Below are 24,631 nucleotides of genomic sequence, written 5' to 3'. Positions count from 1 at the left end.
GAGGAAAAAGTAGACTGAAAATATGCAGCAAAGAAACATCAACCACATTTCAGAGAGAGATCACCACTAATTGAACAGGTGGCCCAAAACAAAATTCCAATAGTAACAAGCTGCAAATATTTTCAAATATAGTGTCCTGGTGGCCTTAGAAAAATCCCTATAAAGTAGGTGAGGATCAACTGGGGCTCAGAAAGTTTAAGTGCACACCCACTTTTCCATACAAATTTTGCTTTCAGACTAAGTATCTGCATTGTAATCTTTAAACTTTATAACTCAAGTAATATGAAAACTTTCTGTAACATCTATGTTTTACATATGAGAGGTGGTTGATATATCTTATCTAAACCCCATCAACTAAGAAGAAACAGGAGAAAGAGGGCATACTTTTAAAATGCTTTCCTAGTATTGTGGAATGACACTAATTTGGATTTTCTTCTGGTAACTTCTCAAATCTTTACAGAGAGCTTTTTTTAAGATAGTGGAATAGGGTTTTGATGACTTTATACATAACGGATTATTTGGCCATTCCATAAAAATAATAAATATTTTTCTTATAGAATTTCTACAGTTCTACACAAACTATTTGGGAAGTAGATGCAAGTACAAAAGAATATGTATAGTTAAATCTGTGAAAGAGGGGCTGTGTCTTATTCACGCCTTTATCCCCCACACGTTGCATAGTTCTTCACACTCACCAGTTGAGTGAATGAATAAATCAATTAATTTTATCATCTTCTGAGTTTCCATTATTACATACCAAGAAAGCACTTATTATTATTTTAAATAAATTCATTTCATTTAAAGTTTTGAAATTGGGCACACTCTCCAGTTGACTTTCTATTAATTCTCTCTATTGACTCTTAGAGTCTGGTAAAAACAGGTAATTTCTTTTTTCTTTTTTTTTTTTTAAAAAACAGGTAATTTCATAGCAACTGTCAAGTAATCTTGAAAGCTGGTAAAAGTAGTTTTTAGGATAAATTTGAGGATTTTTTACCTTTTATATCTTCTTTTTTTCCCCCCCTTTTGGCCTGCTGTATTATTACATTACTATTATTATTGCCAGAGGATTATTTGGTTATTCAAGACAGAGAATGTAGTTTTATAAAACCCAAAAAGTTATTTTCATAATAAAAGTAATGCATATATATTGGAGAAATTTAGAAAACATGGGTAAAGCAAAACATTAGAAATCACCAGAAATAGAAATCCACTTCTTTGAGATACCTCTGTTTACACTTTAATATCTTTCCTGTCTTTATACATGCATGTTTATTTCTACAATCCTGGGATCATACTATGTATACCTCTTCAATATTATTCACTTCACCACAGACCATATTATGTTTTGCTTAAAAATAACATTTCAATTCATGCAATTTGCTTAAAAATAACATTTCAATTCATGCAATTTTTATTATTTTAGAAGTGTCATCTCCATATCTGTGAAAAAATAGTGTTCCTTCTTATCAGTGGTGATGACAAATATAACCATTTTCTAAAGTGTCGGGTGTTTATAGTGTAGCAAGGAAATGAAGTAAGCTACTTAATTACCCGATGGGAAAAATCAAAATTTATTTCCCAATTACAATGATGGTCTGGACTTTGGAAACGCCAATGCTGCCTGCTCTTGCTGGCTATTGAAGGTAGCTTCCCCCAGTTTTTAGCCTGTTATACTCAGACCTGGAAATCTGGCACACAAAATCATAGTAACAGCTCAGGCAGCCAGGTTTCCTTAGCTACACGTTAGTGAAAGGACAGGATGGCTGGCCTGAAGTTCCTGCTACCGACTTAGTGAGGCGACTAGGAACACACAGCATGAGGTGGGAATGTGCTCCTACGTTGCTTCAGAGGCAGTCAACTTAAAAGTCAGTCAGTCAGCCCATGAGCTTACTGATCTCATACCCTGGCAGGGCTCTAACAAGCTTTTATAGGTTTTATGGGATCTTATCTGCTTGGTAAATCAGTTTAATCATACAGAAAATTTGTTTTTTTAGATTCTACCTTCTGTGAATTAGTCTGCAAACAAAAGACCTTTGATTGTTATTTTCCTAAGTAAATTGTTTCCACATCCCATATTAGGTTAATGAGTGCAGTTGTCATTATAATGATATGTGTGTGTACCCTGGGGGTTATTCTTTATTTCCTATAATGCATGCTGCATTTACTGATTTCCTATTTCACTTGATAAATATGTACCAGGCACTGTGCTAAGGACCAGGAACTCTTAGAAGGAACTCAGTAACCTCTCTCTCAGACCTCATATTCTAGAGCTGCGCTATCCAATATTGTAGGCATTAGCCACATGTGGCTATTTAAATTAACATTTTAAAATAACTAAAATTTTAAAAATGAAAACTTTAATTTCTTAGTCATATCAACCGCATTTCATGTGCTTGATAGCTATGCATAGCTAGTAGCTATCATATTGGACAGCACAGAGAGAGACATTTCTGTCATTGTATGAAGTTCTATTGGACAATGCCAGTGGAGACACTGAGAAAATATCAACGCTGTTAATAAATTATGTTTCTGTACCTGGCATATTAGATCCATCCTTCAAAACATTTTGATGACTCTCCCTGTGGTGGTTTGTAATTATAGAAATAACTCTGTAAGGACACTTAAAGGGAGATTGAAGAAGAGGGTAAGGACTAGCATATGCTCATTGTTGACAATTTATCTTTGAACCTTTTGTAAACATATGCTACTATAGTAAACATTTTTGAGCAAAAGTACCAATATAGGCATTTGTATTTATAAAATAATTAATGTCTTACTTTCAGCTAATATTTCAAAGCACAATATATATTTAGAGTTCATTAATGATAACAAGCATAAATTCACATTTCGAATAATCTTACCGATGATTTTGAATTTCAGGGGCTAACTTCTTGTCATATCCAATTAAATCATAATTGTTGTAATTTAACAATGTAGGTGAAAAAGAACTTTTTTCTATAAGTGGAAGTGTCCATTCTGCAATTTTCCTCCTCACTTGTGTTTGCATATTATCTTCTATCCACCATTTGTTTTCAGGCCTCTTTTTAAGCCATGTGTCCATTTTGTTGAGGGTAAGCTTAGTTAATGCTAGATAAGGTGATTGTAATTTCAGTTAAGCGGGCACACCTTAGGTGCAAGAGTTTACAACAGGCCTTCATTGAAGAACCAGGGTGTGCACTGCAGTCAATGATGAACTCCCACTTTTCCTTTGGCTGTCTTACACTCAGCTGCCCTAATATGGATCAAGTGAGGGTATGATTGTCAACACTTAGTAAATATTAGGAAAGCTTATTTCCTTTTTTTGTGATAAAAATATAAATACAAGTTCTAACATTTTCTTCCCTCATCCCAACGGATCATGTCATCTCATGGGGTATAAAACCTTGTTTTGGAGGCCACTCATTTAGACTATAGCGGAATGTTTTCAATCCTGTCATGTAATTTATGGACGGTATTTTATTGGCCTTATCTAAAATTATGTTTATGTTTAATTTAATTTACAATGCCTCCAAATTTATAACAGCTTAACAAAAGTTTATACGATACCAAAAGATTTTTAAACACAAGAAATATGCCTGGGATCTTGTATACTTAGTCTACAAATTTGGTTATTAGCTTCCTAGCAGCTAGTGTAAATCAGGAAGTATGCACCCCAATAGAATGACCTCCATTTTACATTAGAGCAAATGTAGGCTGAAGAAAGTTTAAATAATTTTTCCAACTTTTTCTAGCTAGTTGGTGGCAGACAAAAATGTGAATTCAGTTCTATCTAATTTCGCAGCTATTTCTTTTGGAATAAGGCAAGTTATAAAAACATCTAGTTTTTAAGTGGAGCTAACACTACTTACCATGTAAATTCTTATAAGGACTAAATTAGATAGCATATTAGTTTCTGAGGGCTGCTGTAATGAAGCACCACAAACTGGGTGACTCCAAACAACAGTTCACAGTCTTACATTCTGAGGGCTAGAAGTCCCAAATCAAGGTGTCGGCAAGGTTGGTTCCTTCTGAGGATTCTAGGGAGAATGTGTTCCATGTGTCTTTTAGCTTCTGGTGACAGCCAGCAATCCCTGGTGTTTTTAGCATACAGACACATCCCCTCTGATCTCTGTTTCTGTCTTCACATTGTATTCTTCATGGGTCTCTTCTCCTTTTCTTAAAAGGACACCAGTGATATTGGATTAAGGGCTCACTGTATTCCAGTATGAACTCATCTTAACTAATGATATCTGCAACAACCCTTTTTCCAAATAAGGTCACATTCGGAGGTACTGGGGATTAAAACTTCAACATATCTTTTTGGAGATCACAATTCAACCCATAGCAGACAGTGGGTATAAAATACCCTCCTCCATGTCTGGCACATGGTGGGTTTTCCCAATATATATGAGTTTCCTTTGCCTTCCACTAGACTGAACTTCTTAAGTGCAATGATTTCGTCTTATTCCTCTTTGTGGTCTCAATACCTTGCACACATAGATGTTCTTTAACAATTTTAGTAAATGGCACACCAAAATCTACGAGACATGGTGGTGGGCAAGATAGTGCCCCCAGCCCTGCAAGAGCAGGCCAGGTGTTTGTAGACATTATGTGACAGAGTGTCGTGTTTCTAAATGGGTTCTAAAGCCATCCTAGTTTCTACCTCCCTCTATTATCTCTTATCTCCCATGGCCCTCCCCAGTTGCTCTGGCCTCTCCTCTGCCCCTAATCTGTTGTTTGATTATTCTGTCTTAGCCTCATCTTGGTTTGTAGCATCTAATCTCCCTTTTGGATAGTTCTGCTTTCCTGTTGATGGACTGGGCCCTGGATCTTTTTTTACTTGTGATTTTTTTTTCAAAGACCTTTGAAGGGTGGCTGGGTTGAGAGTAGTGGTATTTGTCACCAATATATGTTAACCCAAAGTCCCTGTTTTTTTCATATTTTCTTTGATTATTATAGGAAGAAAAAGTAGGCTGGAAATATGTAGCCTATCATATTTCAGAGAAATACCACCCAAAGCAAATATTCAGAGTTTATATACTATAAACGTTGCACACTATAGTACAGACCAATGTGAGTGGAAAGTTAGAATCTTAAAAATAGTCTATATTCAATTCTACCACTTTCATTATTTTCAGTTAGAAACAACCACCAAACCTAGGTTAAACCAGTATAGATGATAATGAATAGATAAGTGTTGTTTGTAATTAGTAAAACTAACAATCTACCTTAGCAATGGCTATATTTATATATAAATGGGTAACATTTGCAAATGATTAAAGCATGTGGGTAAACTTTCCCATTATAATTTTTCTTTTTTATTTTAAAGCTTTATTTACTTATTTGAGGGGAGATGAAGAGAGGGAGAGAGAGGGGAGAGAATCTTAAGCAGATTCCCTGCTGAGTGCAGGGCTTGATCTCACAACTCTGAGATCAAGACCTGAGCCGAAATCCAGTCAGATGCTTAACCAACTGAGTCACCCAGGAGCCCCTCCCATTATAATTTTCATACAACACACTTGCCTAAGAAATTTCTTTTCTATCAGTGGAACTAATGAAATCCTTAGTTTGTGAAACTCCAAATGAATTGCTGAATTACTCATTTTCATTAAAATAAATGTGAATGAATACAAAATTCAGTTGGAAAATGATACTCTACATATATAGAAAAGCAACTAACTAGAGTAATGATTTTCAAAGTTAAATCTGTTTTCTTCTGTATTATATTGCCATGAGATGGATGAAATAAGTTTTTAATTCTTTAAAAATACTTTCATAAGTGGGGTGCCTGGGAGGCTTAGTCAGTTAAGCACCCAACTCTTTATTTCAGCTCAGGTCATGATCTCAGGGTCCTGGGATTAAGCCCTGTGTTCAACAGGGAGTCTGCTTAAGATTTTCTCTCTCCCTCTCCCTTTGCCCCTCCCCCCACTCATTTTCTCTCTCTCTTTCTCAAACAAATAAATAAATCTTAAAAAATCCTTTCATAAGTGTGTATGTGCTCCCCTTTCTTCCCCATGGAATCAAATCTCTCATAAACCAGGTGCTTATTCTAGTTTGGTCACCAGTTTGCAGGGAGAAACAGACTTTGGCAAGTTACTTGATCTCTTCAGGGCCTCTCTTTGCTTGTCTACTAAGGGCATTGGAATATATTAGTTTTAGGTCCCTTCCAACTCTATAGTCTCAGATTCTATGAACAGAGAAGTAGTTTTAAACTATATTATTCATCTTCCTACAGAAAGTTATTTTTTAAGCGATATGAAGCTTACACATTTTTAAATGACCAAGAAATCAAGTATGTATTCAAAAATAAATAAAATCCAAACCACAAATTGACCTGTACAAATAATAATTATAACAGAGAAGCATGCTGGGCATGGACCCCGATAAGGTTTCTACATGGTATCTTTATAAATCATACACTAATTTCTTAACTAAATGAGGTCCTTCAGGTTATGCTGTGATTTTCAATATTATGAGAGCAAAGGATATATTCAGTGAATTTCCATGGTTGATTCTGTTCAAATCATTTTGCATATACAGCAAACTGAATCTATTTAAAGACAAAAATCCATTCGCCAAAGTCACCTTAACAAATTTTAGCAAACGTGTAACTTAAAGCATGCTTACAGTATACTAGATTAGAATTTTTTTTTTTAAAAAAGAGACCTTGAAATTGCATTTAATTTTGAACTAAATGTAAATTTACAAGGCAACGTATGAGACCAAGAACACCTTTTTCCATGCTGATTGCATCAGGTGTTTTAAACAAAGCAGCAAAAGGGGTCGTTAGCCCCTAAAGGAGCAATTTGGTAAAACTGCTATAGTTTACTAAATGTGTAATATATGATGTTTCTGGAAGAGTTTCAGTCTATGCAAAACAAATCAAAATAATAAATTTTTCTTAAAGGGACATTACACAATTCAATACTCTATCTATCTATCTATCATCTATCTATTATCTTATCTATCTACCAATCTTTGTATCATCTGTATCTAAAGTTCCCTTCCTACAGGATGCTATATTGGGCAATTTAGAGATTATACCTTGCTCCAAAACTACAGTTTTTTAGTGCTGATGAAAAGTTTACATAATTTTCAAATTCTGTGACCTAGATTCTTAGTGTCTTCTTTTTTCTATAAAGCAGCTTTTCCAATGCAATAGTTCTAATATACCAAACTTTTTATACATGTGAAAACACTCCTATCCTCTGATGAGCATAGACAGTACTTCAAAGTTACTAGTAATCCCACCAAAACTAGAAGGACAGCATTCCAGACACTGGAAATTTCCTTCTAGAGGGACTTAAAAGTCTCTGCAAGCAATAAAGAATTAAGATGACATGTGTTGACAAAATTGATGGTGAAACCACTCATTTTAGTATATTGACTTTGAAAAGAAGGAGATCATTAGAAACTAAGAAAACAAGAGGTAAAAATTATTCTCCAGAATAGGCTGTATATGTGCCTATCAAAGACTGAGTAGAAGGTACCTGGGGAGGGGGAGATACTGCGCATACTGAAGAATGGGCAGATGTGTGAGGAAACCAGTTGTGGGAGAGCTGAGGCAACAGGTCAGCACAGGAGGCATGACAGCCTTGGAGATGGGTGCCCCTTCCTTCGAGAGAAAATATGAAAAGGGGAGAAAGAAGGAATACAAAATGGCTATGTGTTGAGCTGGATGCTCCGTGAAGTATTTTACAGAAATTTTATCATTTGGTCATTGCAAGCACCTGGAGATAGATGGTAATCCTCATTTTGTACAGATGCCTTTACATAATTTATCTATTTATTTTATGCCTACATAAGTAATTTATCTATTTATATGTCACACTGCTAAGAAGTGACAAACACAGCCCTTTAGGACCCAAACCCATGTTCACTTCCCATTTCACTGCCCTGCCTTCCAAAGGAAAAGACTGAGGAGTTAGTGTAGACACACTGTGAGGGTAGAAAAAGAAATGGAGGATAAGATTGACAGTGACTTACTTTTATCCCAGCATTAAGAAAGGATATGGGAGCTGAAGGTTTAAGGAGAGGATAGAAACTTTCATCTGTGATACACAGATTAGTCTTTAATGCAGCTTCTCCTTAATCTAGCTCTTACTGACTGGCTGTGATTGATTAGAACTTTGAATATCAAATCCTGTTGATTTAAGTATACTTCGTCTTTATGTCTGCATAATTTTCAGTTAGGAATCATGTTGACACTGTTTTTCTCTGCCTCCATCTCTCTGTCAGCAGTTAAGAAATGCACCAGAAAACTTCGAACACTTTGTTGATATTTTTATAAATAATTCCATTTTAAAGCCATCAACTCTCACCCAATTTGTTTGCCTTAGTTCAGTGCATTTTTATTGAGTTTCATAGAGGGTGTGCAATTTACAATAAGGTACTCTACAGTTTGGCAAATCAAATCAAATCAGTGGCAACAAATAATTATTAAACACTGATATTCTTGATGCAGCTTGGTAGATTCATCCAATCATGTGAAGATGATGGAGTATACCAGGATGCCTACTGGTAAGGGAAATAATCACTCAGAACAATACTGGCCTGAAAGGACCTTCTGTCCTGCCAAGACATAACTAGCCACTGGAGAGGGTTAGCTAGAAGATCCAGGACCAGGGCCCCAGCCAAGCACACAAGGCCTGGCATGTACTACAGCCAGCTAGTGGCAGCATGAGGTCTGGATGGTGTGTCAGGTAACAGCACTAATAAGCAGAAAAGAAAGGTGTGTGCTTCTGTCTGGCACACAGATGCAAGAACTGGGACCTCAGTGGCAAATGCCAGTATACAAGAAGAGGAAACAAATACTTTGGCTTTGAAAACTGACACAGCTAAGGTTTTGGCTTCCTAGAAAGTAGCGAACAGCCCAAATACATAGTCAAAAGTGGTGTGGCCAAATCAAGTTCTAGTTCAGCCTAGACAGGTACACAAAGGATCACCAAAGCAATGAGAATCTGGATTCCAGGGAGTAGGGACCCATAAAGTCAGATGAAAAGCAGCATTTTGGGGCCAAGTGATGCAACAGGGCTGAGCAAAAGCTAGGCAGGGTGGCAAGGTCCAGCTAACCAACTGGAGCTGAAGTATAAGGAAGGACTTCAGGGCACTGATGTGTTCAACAGAAGTCCAAGTATAAAACACAGTTTTACAGAAGGGACCAGTATGGCACAGGTAGGACAGAGATCATTCCCAGATTTCTGATCTCTTGTCTGTATCTACAAGACTATTTCCAGAACTTACCTGCTTAGGTTGAGGTGGGAGGAGTAGGAAAGGGCAAAAACTTCTCAGCTTCTCTCTGTCCTGGTTTGGCTGGCATTGGTACTAGGCCAGACCGAACCTTAAGGGGAAATGCTTCCATGAGTAGAAAGGAGGGGGGCTGAGGAATGTGCAGCAGATGGAATGCAAATAGGTTCTGCCTAATTTCATGCTTCCTGTCAGGTATAAGTCAGCAAGGAAAACAGCCTGCAAGCAGAGACTGACCAGGACTGGGACACCCACAGAGTTACTGGGATCTGGGAGTTTCCTTAGCTCAGGGGCCTAGGCAGATGTGGGAGAGGTCATGCCAGATCAGTGACCATGGCCCCTGGGGCTGACTGAGATCACCTTTCATGGTGAGCCTTCAAAGCCTGGGGTCATAGAACCAAGTGAGGGTGGAACATTGGAGATGCCAGTGCACTGGCCAGGAAGTGGCCCTGAAAGAGCACGTTAAGCAGGATCATCCTGTGTTCCTCATTCCAGCTCTTTCTTGCGGCTTGCTAAGCACTGGTTGGTGAGTCCATCTCTCTACCTAATTGTTGCTTATGGAGCTCTGGAAGCTACTTCAAAATATTCTAGCTTATTTATTTTTTAATTCCCCCCAAAGGCTTTTTTGATAAGCAATAAATATTAAATATTAAATATTTTTAAATTAAATGTTTTCTGAGGGCCTACTGTGTACAGATCATTTACTTTCAGTGTGCTCTCAATGAAAAGAAAGATCTTGACCTGCTTACTTCCATACGTTTTCAGTCAATAATGTTTGAATACCTGTATAATCCCTCCCTTTACCTATTACATTTCTCTTCCCCACATGGAACATGCTCCTGGGGAGAGTTAAAAAATTAACCATTTTTACCAGCCTGACCAAAATTAAAAATAAATCAGCCTGGGGAGTTTTGGGGCTTTACCAAAACAAATTCCTATTTTCAGAAATCTCTGCTTTTATTTCCCATGTAGCCCCAAGACCGCCTAGATTTGGAGAGGAAATCCAAGCTGGTTCGTATAGCAATTTCTAGGGAACCTCTCCGTTTTCTGGGAAATCTCTGTGGGATTTGATTTGAGAGTCCCTCAGGGGTGGAAGGACAAAAGTCTTAATGGTGTATTTCAAATCCTTCCTTTGATTAAGAGAAGCTGCTATCACAGGCATAAGAAGCTTTTCTTTCTTAACTGCTCTCTTCACCCCAGCCTTCACCACAAACTCACACACACACACACACACACACACGCATGTGAATGAGAGCAATTTTTTTGTTCAAATGTAAGGCCACAGTGACTCTGTCCTTACATCTAATCAAATAGAATCACGGGCAATGACATATGATGTCAAGATGACCTGGCCAAAATAATATAAACTGATAAAGTATTGAAGGCAGACAAGTATTTTATTTTATTTTTAAAAGATTTTATTTATTTATTTGAGAGCAAGAGGGGGAGAGAGAGAGAGCACAGCAGGGGGAGCAGCAGAAGGAGAGGGAGAAGCAGGTCCCCCAGTGAGCAGGGAGCCTGTTGCCGGGCTTTATCCCAGGACCCTGGGATGAAGACCTGAGCCAAAGGCAGACGCTTAACTGACCGAGCCACACAGGCGCCCCAGCAGACAAGTATTTAAAAGTCAAAGGAGAACCTTGCTCTTCTAAGGACTAAATGGCAGCTAAAAGAAATAGCTGAGACTTGGTCTGGATTGTGGAAGGTGAACAAATAAATAAGAAAGGCAAATGAGCCCATATCCAGGCGTGGCTGAAAATTAAGGAAAACAAAGAGAACATGAAAGAGGCAGATCAATGCTGTAAACCTGTAGCAAGCACAGGCCATTACTGAGATGGTGTAAATTATAATTTGCACAATCTCCACAGTCCGTACGTTTCAAAATAAATTAATTAGTGTAAAGAGGAAAGGGAGAATGTGGTAATTCTGCAATTTAATAAAATTCTTGTCCAAATCTGAAAAAAAAAATTACAGTCTTATTAGCTTATTAACATTTTGACTTCACCTTGTCAGGATTAAGAATCTGAATGGAAGTCACCCTTCAGTGAGGACCATATCCTCATATCCCAGAGGCACACATGAGCTCTGCCACTCGTTAACTGACTGATGCATCTTCCAAAGGACCACTGCTGCCTGCCTCCTGCAGGTCGTACTGTCAGAAGAAATGGGCTGAAACAGTGTTTCACCACCCAGAACTCATGCTAATGATGCTCCCCTTGCCGATTCTCTGAATTGGAAAGGACTAAAAATGCCCTAGTGTGAAGAGTATTAATGGGAGTATGTGGCGGGTTTAGAGTGGAAAAGAGAGAGCTGAGCCCAGGGCCCAAGCCTGACAAGCTCATATTACCCGCCTCCCCAAAAAAGCCCAAACAAATACGCACAAAATCTTTAGAGGAGGAAGAGAGCAGTTTGTATCTGTGTGAGGTTCTAGAATTAAGATCTCCCAAGAGTTCTGTGTGAACACCCTGTTTTGCTTAACCCTGACTACTGTAAAAACACACGTTTCCTTTTTTAAAGATTTATTTATTTGAGAGAGAGAAAGAGAGCGCTCACGCAAGTGGAGGGGTGGCAGAGGGCGAGGGAGACAGAGAATCCCAAGCCAGCTCCCAGCTGAGCATGAAGCCCAAAGTGGGGCTTGATCCCACCACCCTGAGATCATGACCTGAGCTGAAACCAAGAGTCAGAGGCTTAACCAACTGAGCCACCCAGGTGCCCTGAAGCACACATTTCTATGTTGTTGCATACAGTATTTATGAAGCACCTTAGAATCATCTGCAGAATATAAGCTTCATTCCAGGCAAAGAAAGCAAACAGTTCAATTACAATCCATGCCAAATGTTGACAATCAGAAAGGCAGCAAGTATGTTTACCGCAATCACTGCACTTGCTTTATGGCAACATAAAAATATAATGCTTACATGTTGTCCAGCAAAGTTGCCAAATCAGTGCCAGGCTCTTTATGAGACAGTAAAGAATAAATACAATCTGATAAAAATACAGGAATTGCCATGCTGGGTGGTCCAGTGTTCTTATAGCTCAGTCCTCTACTGCCAGGGCAAGTCGGCAGGGAAAGGAAGGCTTGGTTGTCCTTCCTAACTGTAGGCCTTTTCCCAATTCTCTTCATCCCATGGCTGGGCCTCTGTTTTGTAGGCTCCTTAGCAGAATGTACTTTCCAAACCTTTAAGCTTTTCTTAGTTGGTAGGAATGGCTCTGCCATTCACAAATCTGTTCAAATTCTTTCCAAATCTATTTATATTTTCTTCCATTACTACCTCCCAAAATCATAAATTCTATAAAAGAACTTGCTATGTGAAATTGTAAGCCAGAGAGTAAAAATTTTAAGCTTTCTTTCTCTGTAAGAAACTACATTAAAATATCTCAAAGGTTTTTTTTTTTTTTTTTTTTTTGAGCAATCAAGCATATTTGGAAAACTAGAGAATTTACTCAAGAGAGGTTCTGAAAGAATTGAAGGTCTAGGGACGCCTGGGTGGCTCAGTCGGTTAAGCGGCTGCCTTCAGCTTAGGTCATGATCCCATTGTCCTGGGATCGAGTCCCACGTGGGGCTCCTTGCTCAGCGGGGAGCCTTCTTCTCCCTCTCCCTCTGCCTGCCGTTCCCCCTGCTCATGCTCTCTCTCTCTCTCTCTGACAAATAAATAAATAAAATCTTAAAAAAAAAAGAATTGAAGGTCTAAAAAATTTGGGGGCCTCCATTAGCTGTAGGAAGGGCCTGCAATATTTTAAGCTGTTGTTCTGAGTTATTGCTCACTTTTCCCAGCAATGATCCCAGTACATGGCAAATAGAGGCTACTCTTCAGTCTATATTTGTTTTTAAAAATATGACTGATGTAGTATATTCACATATAATCTGGGTCTATCAGGCCTAGTTAGGGGTACATTAAAATGTTAGGATTTCCTTTTAATTTTTCATTATTTTCTTCTTTCAAAAATTTACCTATTACTATCTTAATATGCTTTATATTTTATTCATAGCAGCTATTACTATCCGGCATTATGTGTGGGTTTACCGATTTGATTTTGGCCTGTCTCTCCCAGAAGAATGTGAGTCCATGATGGTAGTAATTTTGTCCATTTGTTCAAACACTGTACCAGGAACTGGAATAGTACCTGGCATATAACATGAACTCAATAAGTGTTGGTTGATTGGTGAGGGAATGAATTTTCTTTTTTTTTTTTTAAATATTTTATTTATTTATTTATTTGAGAGACAGAATGAGATAGAGAGAGTACATGAGAGGGGGGAGGGTCAGAGGGAGAAGCAGACTCCCTGCTCAGCAGGGAGCCCGATGAGGGACTCGATCCCGGGACTCCAGGATCATGACCTGAGCCGAAGGCAGTCGCTGAACCAACTGAGCCACCCAGGCACCCAGGGAATGAATTTTCATTCACATGTTATCACCAACCTAGCATTTCCCCCCAGAGAGAGGACAACAAGGCCAAGTGAAGGGACTCAGAATCCAGTCAGGCCAACCAAGAGGTCATGCCCCAGCCCCCAGCAGGTCACAGATGGCACACTCTATGCTCCCTGGCCTAGCTTACGTTCTTAGTATTCCCCTGCCAAACTTCCTTTTGCAATGTATTTCTTTTTTTTTTTTTTAAGATTTTATTTATTTATTCATGAGAGAGGGAGAGAGAGAGAGGGAAAGAGAGAGAGAGAGAAGCAGAGGGAGAAGCAGGCTCCCAAGAAGCAGGGAGCCCGATGCGGGACTCGATCCCAGGACCCTGGGATAATGACCTGAGCCAAAGGCAGACGCTTAACCATCTGAGCCACCCAGGCGCTCCTGCAATGTAGTTATTATTACTGCACTTATTTTCCCAACCATACAAAAACATAAAGACAATTTTTTATTTTAAAATAAAAAAAAATAAAGTGTTCTATTTCCTTGTGTTCAGTAATAAGCAGGCCAGAGAAACTCTAGTCTTCATACTGACAATCTGTTGCCATAGTAACAATAACAAGCTTGATTTTTTTTAGGGAAGGCAAAAAAACCATTTTCAGTTGATATTGAGGGAATGGTCTCTTGTTTTTTATGTTTGTATTTATTTGTGTGCATAAAAAAATAAGACTATCTTATCCTTAAAAATCTTAGTGGCCAATCATTATGTTTGCCTTGATGTCTAATTTTCCCACAAAGACTTGTTTTAGAGAGAGTACTTCTCATCAGCAAGTAGAAGACAGCATCCCCTTCATCCTATAGTTCCTTTAAGAGAAGTAGTTTGCTTTATTTCCATTTTACAGATGAGTAAAGAGAAGTATCACATTACGGGTGATCTATCTCAGCCCAAGATGAAAATGACTGACTCAAATGATGAGAACTGTAGTCAAAGAAATCCGGTTAGAATCCAAAAATGATTTGTGAAGCTCTCTGCAGATGTGGTTCTTTTCTCTTTTCCATTTGGCTTGGTTTTCTACTGACTCCATAAAATAGAGAGATTCAACACAGATGCCTATTAGTGAGATGAGTAACAAATGGAAAGAATGGAAGTGATTGAATATGGGGTGAGCATTCATAAGTGTTTGGGGCAAATTGGATTATTTTAGACAAATGGTGTTTTGGGAAACTATGTATAAAGCTTCTGGGGGGGAGACATTTTCTGGAACATATTTTGTACTTTAAAATGCAGAAAGATTCTAATAATCAAAGTTTTTTTTCAATATATGTGTAAGTAGTATATAACAAAAAAATTAAATTACTGTTTTAATGAATAAACTTGAATAACATTGGATTTTATATTTATGGTTTTCTTTTTTTCATGTTTGGTCTGCCTTTCCTGATATAGTTTACACTTTTTGAGGGTGTGGATCATACCTTCTTTATTTGCACCCAATAGTCAAGAAATGCTTATTCATTTATCAATTTCTTAAATAGATATAAAAGTAATCAGTGTTTTATTTTCCTTAAAAAAGAATGTTCATTGATAACTAATTATTTCTACTCTAAAAATAATATACATTTATTTTACAGAAATGGAAAATAATAAAAAATACAATAGAAATTTATTTTCCAACTTGGAAATAAAGTAATAACATTTAATAAATTTAATTTACCTCTTTTTTCTTGGTTTATATAAAACACGCTCTAAAAAAATCGAAACCACAATTGCCATTTTGCTTTGTATGCAGCTTCTTTCATTTGACACAAGTTTATCATTTTCCACTTACGTACAGTTAGCACAATATAAAAGCAAGAAATGGAACCAGAACACCTCACATTTTAAATTAGAATGAATCACAAACATTTGCAATGGTCCTTCTAAAATATATTTTGAAAACCACTCAGCTATTATGAACTTCTAATGCAATAAACAGAATTTGCCTGAAGCCCTGCTCTTAAGTACAAAAGGAGGATGATCTTTAGGTCTTGGTGCACATTCCTAGAGTTCTAGCCCCCTATTCTTCCTACTTCAGCTGCAGCTTGTCCTTCTGTCAAGGAGGCCCCAGTACAAGGAAATGGCACGGAGTGACTCAACCGCATCCCCTCATTTCCTTTCAATGACCCACACATGCACCTATCGGCTGTATCCCCAAATACCAGGCTGACTTACAGCTTCTCTGAGCCCTTCTTCTCAACATATCCCAGGTCAGAGACCCAATCAGAACCATCACTAGCATCGTCAATGCACCAGCTCTTGCTACTATCACACCATTGCTTCTCCTTCATGGTATTAGTTTTCAGGAGTCATTTCATTTCATGCTTTTTTTTTTTTTTTGGCTTATTTGTTTTGTTTTTATTTGACACCCTTTAAAGTAATGAAATGACTGAATCACTCCTTACGAGCTATGAAGAAACATCTTCTGTTTATGGAACAAGGTAATATTTTATTGCTTCCTTTCTTTCTTTTTAAGAGAGGGAGTGGTGAAGGAGAGGCAGATGGTGAGGGAGAGAATCTCAAGCAGATTCCATGCCCAGTGTGCAGCCTGATGCATGGCTTGATCTCACAACCCTGAGATCATGATCTGAGCCAAAATCAAGTGTCTGACACTTCGTTGACTGAGCCACCCAGGCACCTCTTTATAGCATTATTTTATTTCTAAAAGACATAATTTTAAGTTTTCCAGTAAGTCTATAATTTAAAAAATCAAATAGAATTTTGTGGCTTAAAAATAAAAGGGCCGTTCTTAGCACAAATTTCATATGAATTTAGCATATGAAACAGAAAGTGAAACATTTGATCTTATTGTAGGGTGGCCCACTATCCAATTTTGTCTGGGACTGCTCCAGGTTAGTGGTAGTTTCAGCAGTACCTAAATTCCCTGGTCCTGGGGGATCTCCTCAATCCCAGACAAACCAGGAGGGTTGGTCACCTTGAGAATTGTTCAGTAAGGTACGTGATATTTACCAGGCTACTGATGTTCATGATGTTGGGGGTATTGTCTAGGGAATGAACTGGAGTTGAAACAAATCAAACTTTTATCCACTTTATGGTCTAATTTCTGTCAAGTGTAACTGTAACCTATCGAGGTCATTCTAGGAGATGTGTTTGGCCCTCTACATTTCTTACAAGAATATGTCATCTGAAAAATGTTTGTTAATTGCCTAAAGTCCATATGTTGATGCAGGCATTAAAATAGCAATTTGATAAAATTGCGAAGACTTCGTTTTCCATTGCCATTTTGTTTCTGGCTACTGTTAGTTCCGAATTGAGCCAAAGCCCAGACAATTCCAAACTTTATGTCTTTCAGATGTGATTTTTTTTTTCCCTCCAAGATCTTTAGCACAGTGGGGTCTCTACTAAAGTTAACATTTCCCTGTAGTTCTCCAGAGCTGTTTCTCTACCAATACAAGGCATTCCCCGAGAAGCCTGAGAAAAAGTAGGTAATCCTGTAACTGAAGAACACCTGCCATCCTTTTGCCTATAGGTAGGAAATAACTACCCATGGAAGGCCCTCTCTCTCTCTCACTTTTTTAAAGATTTTGCTAGCAATCTGTCCTTCAGATTGACCTTACCTCAATGCTCTTTCGCATATGCTAACACAGTGTAATATGGTGACTGCCTCTTTAATTCATCCTGGAGTTCGAGAATGTAAGCCACATAATTGTCAACATCCTGATGCACAAGTCATATTTTGTTAATATGAAAATTCATTACTGTTCCCTCACAGGGTACAGAAACATTTTATAGCAGCTGGGGAAAAAAACATTATATGATTTAAGAAAAAATAAAAATATACTGACATTTCCTTTTCAGAAAAGGGATGACACTAGTCTATATAACTTGCACCCAGGAAACTCCACAGTGTTGATGTCATTACTTGAGCATCTGAGCATCTGGAAAATGGAAACTCGTTGTTTTTCGCAAATTTTACCCATATGTTATAATGCATGGCAGTTTCATATCTCGGAATTTAATTTCATTGTAGATTGAGAGGCACTGTCACATTCTTTATCCTGATAAAAATATCAGAGGCCATTCTTTTTTAACTCACTAAATGTTTTGAATTTAAATAGTCTGAATGGTGACTAACATAATTACTATGGGATGATATTTTATTTTTAGAAAATATTTCAAGAGAAGAACTGTATCTTCACTCAAAGAGATTTTGGAATTTGTTTTATACCTCAGATTAAAGAGCCACAATTTTAGTGCCTCAATAGAAGATAAATGGAATGTTATTTTGAAATGCCATTTTTAAAAAGAGCTCTCAGAGATGCATTGTAAATAACTAGATCCCTTAAAATTTATCAATTTATAAATATTACATGAGGATTATGTTGGCTCCATATGGCTCTTTGAGGGTTTGTATTTTCTCTGGAATGTAGTGGTAAATGCATAAAGAATTATGCATTTATATCAAGTTGTAAGTAAAAAGGCAATGTGGCCCCATATTTCCTCATCAGAAGTCAGCTCTGCCACCTGGCTAACTGGGCCACTTTGAACAAATCTGTTTAAGCCTTGGTTTTCTCATCTGTAAAATGGGGAAGGTCTTAATTAAATGAGATAACATACAAACAGCATTTAACAAAATGTCTGGCACGACTCAAGCATTTGATAAATGATAGCTGCTATTATTAGTTTCATTAATCATCAGAGATACTGGGGTACACAATGGAAACAATATTCTTAAAGCCATCTCATGCTGCTTCTCTTCATAAAATGCCCTCCCCAAATTATGACAGCTGACAGCTCAACCAAACTTCCAGGTACATCCCAAATGTCATTTTTTTTCAAGAAGCTTTCTCCTCAATTATATGGGAACAGTCACTCTTTTACATGCCCCAAGCACTTACTATTTGTCTAAAGTAAAATGCCAAAATACACAAAGGTACTGGTATTCAGTGTTCTTTGTGTTCTTACCTCCTTAGGCGCAGCGGTTCTGTTTTACTCATCTCAGCATTCTCCAACCCCTAAGTTCCCAAGGTCAAATAGGAAAGAAAAGGCATGAACACATACAACTAAAATTCCAAGCAGCACAGGACAGATGCAAAGGAAGTAGTACAAACAAAGCTGCTAATGTCTGAAGAGGGAGGGGTGGTGACTCGGTGGTTGGTGTGATAACATAATTTGTCTGGAGGAAGTAGCTTTTAAGTGGGCCAAAAAGGCTCAAGAGGACTTCAAAGGAGAAAAAAGGAGGGAAGGCAACTTCATGAAGAAACAGGTGAACCATAAAGAATAAGTCTGTTTGATTGGAGCCCGGTGAGTGTGTGACTGGTGGGAGATAACTACAGGAAGGGAGAAGCAGTATGACTGAGGAACCATAAAGGACACGCAAAGGAGGCTGGATTTATTTTGGGGTCAGTTGCCAAAGCTGGGAGAGAGGAAGTGACACAGAGAAGAAATGTCACTGCTCTCATTGCAACCTTTTAATTCTGAACTCATCAACACTCAGATGACTTTGCTTAATATCTCCAAAATATCTGTCTCTTCAAGATAACAAACCATGCCACATTACTAAGTCTTGAAAGGATGTAAGTAAGAGCATGGGTTTGGGAGGCTAAAGTCTTGGATTCAAATCTTTGTTCTGCCAGTTACTAAACAGTGATCTCAAGAAATTACTTAACCACCCTAAGTCATAGTTTCCTCACCTCTAAAATTAGGTAGTTTTCATACTATCTCATGGGGTACTGTGAAGTTTAAATGCCACCTGTGTAAAGTACTTAGCACAGACCACAGAAACAGCTCATGGGACACTATGACTACTCTTCATTGCTCCATCCCATCTCCCCCATTCCTTAAATTCCTTATTTTCTTGGCCTCCAACTTTTAATTCTGTTTCCTGTTCTCCCATACGTTCAACAGTCTGACTGGGCTCCCTTCTCTATTACCAGGGACATCTCAAGAAAGGTTGATCCACTCAAAGTACTTCAGCCTGAAAAGAGTATAGTAAAGGAACCATTTACAGAGGTATGCCCTGGGTTAAGAAGCCAAAGATGGTGGAGCACCACTGAGTGGGGGGAAATCATGATAAGCTTTAGGTTTAAAATGCAAGAGGAACAGAGGTGTCACTGGAGCCAGGTGGTAGCTAGAGCTGTGGCCAAGAGGAAAGCAACCACCCTAGAACAGCAGTAAGGCAGGGAGGGAGTAGCGTGTATGCAAGGGAATAATCCAGCTTCTTTCTCTTCCTTCCTGCCAATCTCTTGCCAGTGACTCCCATTGACTGAACCCAATTGGAAGCAAAATAATAACAGAGCCAGGTGATGGATGCAGTCAAGAGGCCCATTTTCTGGGGGGCAAAAGCAGGGCAGAGAAGGACAGGGAACAGATGGTAGAGTGGGGCCGGGGCAAAATGTTCTGTTGTTTTTTGCACAAGTGGTAGAAGAATGGGAAGAAACTGTAACATCCCAAGGGAAAAGTCTCATTGCCCCCATGATAGGTGAAGGAAATGAAACTCAGAGAGGTAGTGAATTGCCAAGTTTTCCAGCTAGAAAAAGGAACCAGATTCAGATCTTTAAATGGTGCCTCAGGCTATGCTGTTTCCCACTACACTGTGTAGCTCTGCTCAGAGTGATGGCTGAAATTATCTTGGTCTTACCTAAGCAACTGCTGCCCAGAGATAAACCAAGGGTAGGGAATTATATCTTGTTTTTTTGCCCCTCCTTCAGCTCCCTACTCACTTGGTCTAAATCCATTCATTGTGGTTTTCCAATTATCTTTCAGAGACAGTTTCTCAAAGAATAATTTTGATAGTTGACAATAACCAAACTGGATTCCCTCCTTTTTAGGGAGAGGGAAGGTTGTATCTAAAATATGAAGGCATCTGAAAGAAATTCAGAGAGAGAGAGAAGGAAGGGAGGGAGGGAAGGAGGGAGGAGAGAGAGGAAAGGAGAGAGAGGGGAGAGGAACAGAGAAAGGGAGAGGTAAGGGTAGAAGCTTTGTAAAAAAAAAAACAAAACAGTCTGAGGAGCATTATTTGTAATAGCTAAAAACTGGAGACTAACCAAATGTCTATCAACAACAGCAGAATGGAAAAACAAATTGTGGAATATCCATGTAATGGAATATTATCCAGGAAGAGAACTAAAACTGCAAACAACAGAAGGAATGAAACTCTTAGATCTAGTATTAAGAAGAAGGAGCCAGATTCCATTCATAAGATTTCAAAAGCAGGTGAAATAAACTGCAGGGTGAGAGGATGGGATAGTGGTTATTTAGGGTCTGGGAAATGACTGGAAAGGGGTTTCTGTGTTGTTAATAATTTTCTGATTTTTGTGTATTTTTGTTTGTTTAAGCTGGGTGGTGGTTATACAGGTGTGTTCATTTTGTGACAATGTGATGCCTGCCCTCTATGATTTATGCCCTTTTATATGCACAGACACACAAGTTCAGGTAACTAGTTGCATTAGTCAGTTTCCTGTAGTAAAAAATCAATCTCCCCAAATCTCTGTGGCTTACAATACAATTATCTCTTTGTAGTCTGCAGAATTCTAAGAAGGCCTGGATGGTGTCTATCCTTTGGTGTTACTCGTGTGATTATGTTATATTACATGGCAAAGGGATTTTGCCAATGTAATTATGTTTATTAATCAGTTGACTTTAAGATAAGGAGATTATCTGGGTGAACCTAACCCGATCACATGCACCCTTTAAAAACAGACAGTTATCTCCAGCTGCTGGTCAGAGATTTGCCAGGAAGGAGAGTCAATGTGCCAACGCTGGCTTGAATATGGAAGAGCCACAGTAAAAAGATCCAAGAAAAGCCACTAAGAACTGAGAGCAACCCCTAGCCAACAGCCAACAAGAAAATGAGTCTTTAGTCCTACAACCACAAGAAAAGAAATTCTACCAATGACCAGTGAGCTCAGAAGAGAACTCCAAATCTCAAATGAGAACAGCAGCTAACACTCTGATATCAGCCCAGTGAGACCCTGAGCAGGCTATCCAATAGGGTCACGCCCACATATCTGACCTACAGAAACTGTGAGATAAATAAATTTGTAATTTTAAGCTGCCAAGTTTGTGGTAATTTATAATGCAGCATTAGAAAAATGAATGAATGCACACTTGTTCACATTTTGGCAGCTTTGTGTTGGCAGCTGCTGAGATTCTGCTCAGCTTTGCTCCACATGTCTTCACATTCTGGGACCCATATTGAAGGAGCTTCCCTATTTGGGACATTCACATGACAGAGGGGAAAAAAGCAAGTGAACTGACAAAATACCATGATGGCTCTTAAAGGATGTAGTGTTTATCACATCTGTTCATACTTCAGTGGCCAAACCAGGTCACACAACCTTGCCCAAAGGCAATGGAGCAGGATGTATAATCTTATAGAAAACGGGAGATTGAGTAATTTCAAAAAATAATATAATATAATCCACCACCATGGAACGTTGTAACTCTGGTCTAACAGGAAAAAGCAAAGTCTTTGGGGTCAGAAAAACCTGAGTATGAATTTTGGTACAACCACCTTACTGGCTATGTGACCACAGAGAAATTAGGAAATTTCTCTGAGCCTTAGTCTCTTAAATGGCAAATACATGCCCTAGAGAATTGGTGTAAATGTACCAGTATAATGCCTGATAGATATTCTAATATATGTTGATAAATATTAGCTTCAGCCTCTTGTCTCAAGGATTAACAGAATGTAATTCTCCCAAAGGGAAAAGTCAGGGAATGAAAGCCATGTCTAAACATACTTCCCCTTCTTCATTTTCCTAATAAAACTAATGTAGAGTCCCAATTGCATAATTCCTTCATATACTATATCTCTTTGAACATTGTAGTAATAAATCACTGACAGTAAAGGGGATATAATATTAGTCTTCTTAATGGGATTGTTAAATACAATCAATATCAGAGGTGGGATTATTCTATAATTACATTTCTAAATTGATGATTCACTTTAACATCTATTTCTGGTTTGTGAAAACGTTGTCATAAAGCCATAGTTATTGCAGCTGAAAAATTGGCCAAATCAAACAGTGAATAATACTTTGTCCTCAGACTGTTTGGACTTCCTTTTTGACTGCCCTGATGGTTTTAAACACTATTTCATGTTTCCAGTTCGCAAATATTTGTCACTTTTAAAGCTATTATTAGTTGTTATTGTTTAAGCCTCAATCTACTATTTAGGGTTTTAATTTTGTTCTTATTACACAAAAAATAACCATCTTTCTCTCTCTCCCCCCCTTCACACACACACAGTGAAGTCAGTACACTTTCATCAGAATCAGGCAAAAGCCAAGTCACTCCAAACAAAACAAAACAAAACAAAACAAAACAAAACAATTTATGAGCTGAAGATAACCGTAGTCAACATTGTGGAGTGTATTCTTCCAATTTTTTCCCTGAATAGTTAGTTACATAGATAGATAGCATGTGTCTGCATTTCTGTATATTCACATCTCTTTCACAAAAATGGGGTGACACATTCTATTTTATAACCTGCTTTTTCATGTAGTTATATACATATATGCCACTGTTTTAATGGTTTCATTTAATAATTCTATGTATATTTTTCATAAGTACCTTATTATTGGATATTTAGGTTACTTGTCAATTTTCTATTATCCAGCCTCATAAACAGAGCTTCTGCTAGCCCATACATATGAACTAGAGGAAGCCAGGGTATAGGGCTTCCTGACTAAAGCGCCTGCTGGATTTTGGCCCCATTCACCCTGACTTACCCCTTTGATCAGATCCCATATTTGGTAGCTCAAATATCCAAATATATACTGGAAATGTTAAAGAACAATAAGCATAGAATCTCTGTCAGAATGGATGAGCCTTTGTTGAAGTCTCCACCCATTTTGTATTATCAAGAGTTGCCAGATGGTATGTAAAAGTATCTGTGTTTTAGTTTATAAACTGCCCTTTCCATGATTTGTCTTTATTGACTGGTTAATTTCTCTGTGAAATCAAAATTGATTAAAGTGCTATAGACTTTACAGTACATAGATGCACACAGTGCCCTGTCTCCAGTGTGTCACAAAGGTGCCCCCTGATTAAGGCACTCAGGTGCTGTCTTTTTTTTTTTTCCCCACAACAAAAATTGAAAAAGGCAACCTTGTGTTCTGAGTCTTTTTTTGCTTCAGACCAAGAAAATGATTGCTCATAGAGTCCCCAAAAGAATGGCCAACAGTGATTCTGGAAAGCCCTGAATGAAGCCATTGTTATAGAAATATTCCTGCCTTTATGGGAGAAAAAAAAATCACATATCTATCTATTTATCTATCATCTATCTATCTATCTATCTATCTATCTATCTATCTATCTATCACCTATCTATCATCTACCTATCTATTTCAAACATATAAGGAATTCAGCAGAAGTTTCCATCTGCCTCTGTTAAGAACTCCCTTTAGAGACACTGCAAGGCCAATTACCTAGGAGCTGGTGGACACTGACCTCTAACCTGGGCCCCTGAGCCCAGGCTTCCGTTGTCTCCTCCTGGGCTCCAACTTGGCTTCTGATGAATGTGCTATTGTTGGTCTCTTCAGAGAGGAGCTGTTAAAGGAAAGGGAAGATTATTTGCAAGTGGGTAGGAAAATGTTCCAACAAAAGAATGAAATGAAGTAATTAGCTTCCTTCTATATATGAGCACCAGCACTGTTGCCAAATCTTTAGACTGTAGTGAGTGAAGAAATGATGACATTACTGATGCAAGGCAGAGTCCCCTGCAGTCACTGACCAATCATGGGTAAAGCCACCCTCCTCTTTACCCCAGGGGAAGATGGGAGGTGGAGGTGCCTGCAAATTTATCCTAGGATATTTCTCATCTTATTAAAACCTTTTAAAATGGGGACCACTGCCTGAATGGGAGGACTATGTAACATAACAAGCTCTAGGGGAACTAAAGGTTTTTAGGATGATATGCCCCTTCAAGAAGCTGAGAGATCTATGGGGTGGTGTTAGCTGATTGTTTACTTTTCCTATGTGAAAGGTCTTGCCATGGCTTAGAATAAAGCTCAAGAGAAAACTTACCACCACCCTCTTCTGGTGAGCCTAAGGT

General features: G+C 38.2%; 1 protein-coding gene across 14 annotated transcripts in view; it reads right to left on the bottom strand.

Annotated features, from left to right (window-relative positions):
* LMNTD1 (lamin tail domain containing 1) overlaps positions 1-24,631 on the bottom strand; it is a 496,795-nt gene that overhangs the window by 181,991 nt on the left and 290,173 nt on the right. For 9 of the 14 annotated variants that reach the window (XM_027592020.2, XM_027592017.2, XM_027592019.2 and 6 more), the window contains one exon: positions 24,028-24,126. The exons of 1 other annotated variant lie outside the window; for it this stretch is intronic. In XM_027592020.2, the coding sequence (XP_027447821.1) occupies positions 24,028-24,126 (99 nt within the window). Of the gene's footprint in view, positions 1-24,027; positions 24,132-24,631 lie in introns of those variants that run through there. 4 more of the 14 variants (XM_027592026.2, XM_027592032.2, XM_027592029.2 and 1 more) reach the window with 2 other exon arrangements.

The sequence above is a fragment of the Zalophus californianus genome, chromosome 9 (genome assembly GCF_009762305.2).
Source record: "Zalophus californianus isolate mZalCal1 chromosome 9, mZalCal1.pri.v2, whole genome shotgun sequence".
Lineage (NCBI taxonomy): Eukaryota > Metazoa > Chordata > Mammalia > Carnivora > Otariidae > Zalophus > Zalophus californianus.
This window is presented reverse-complemented; position numbering and strand designations above follow the sequence as displayed.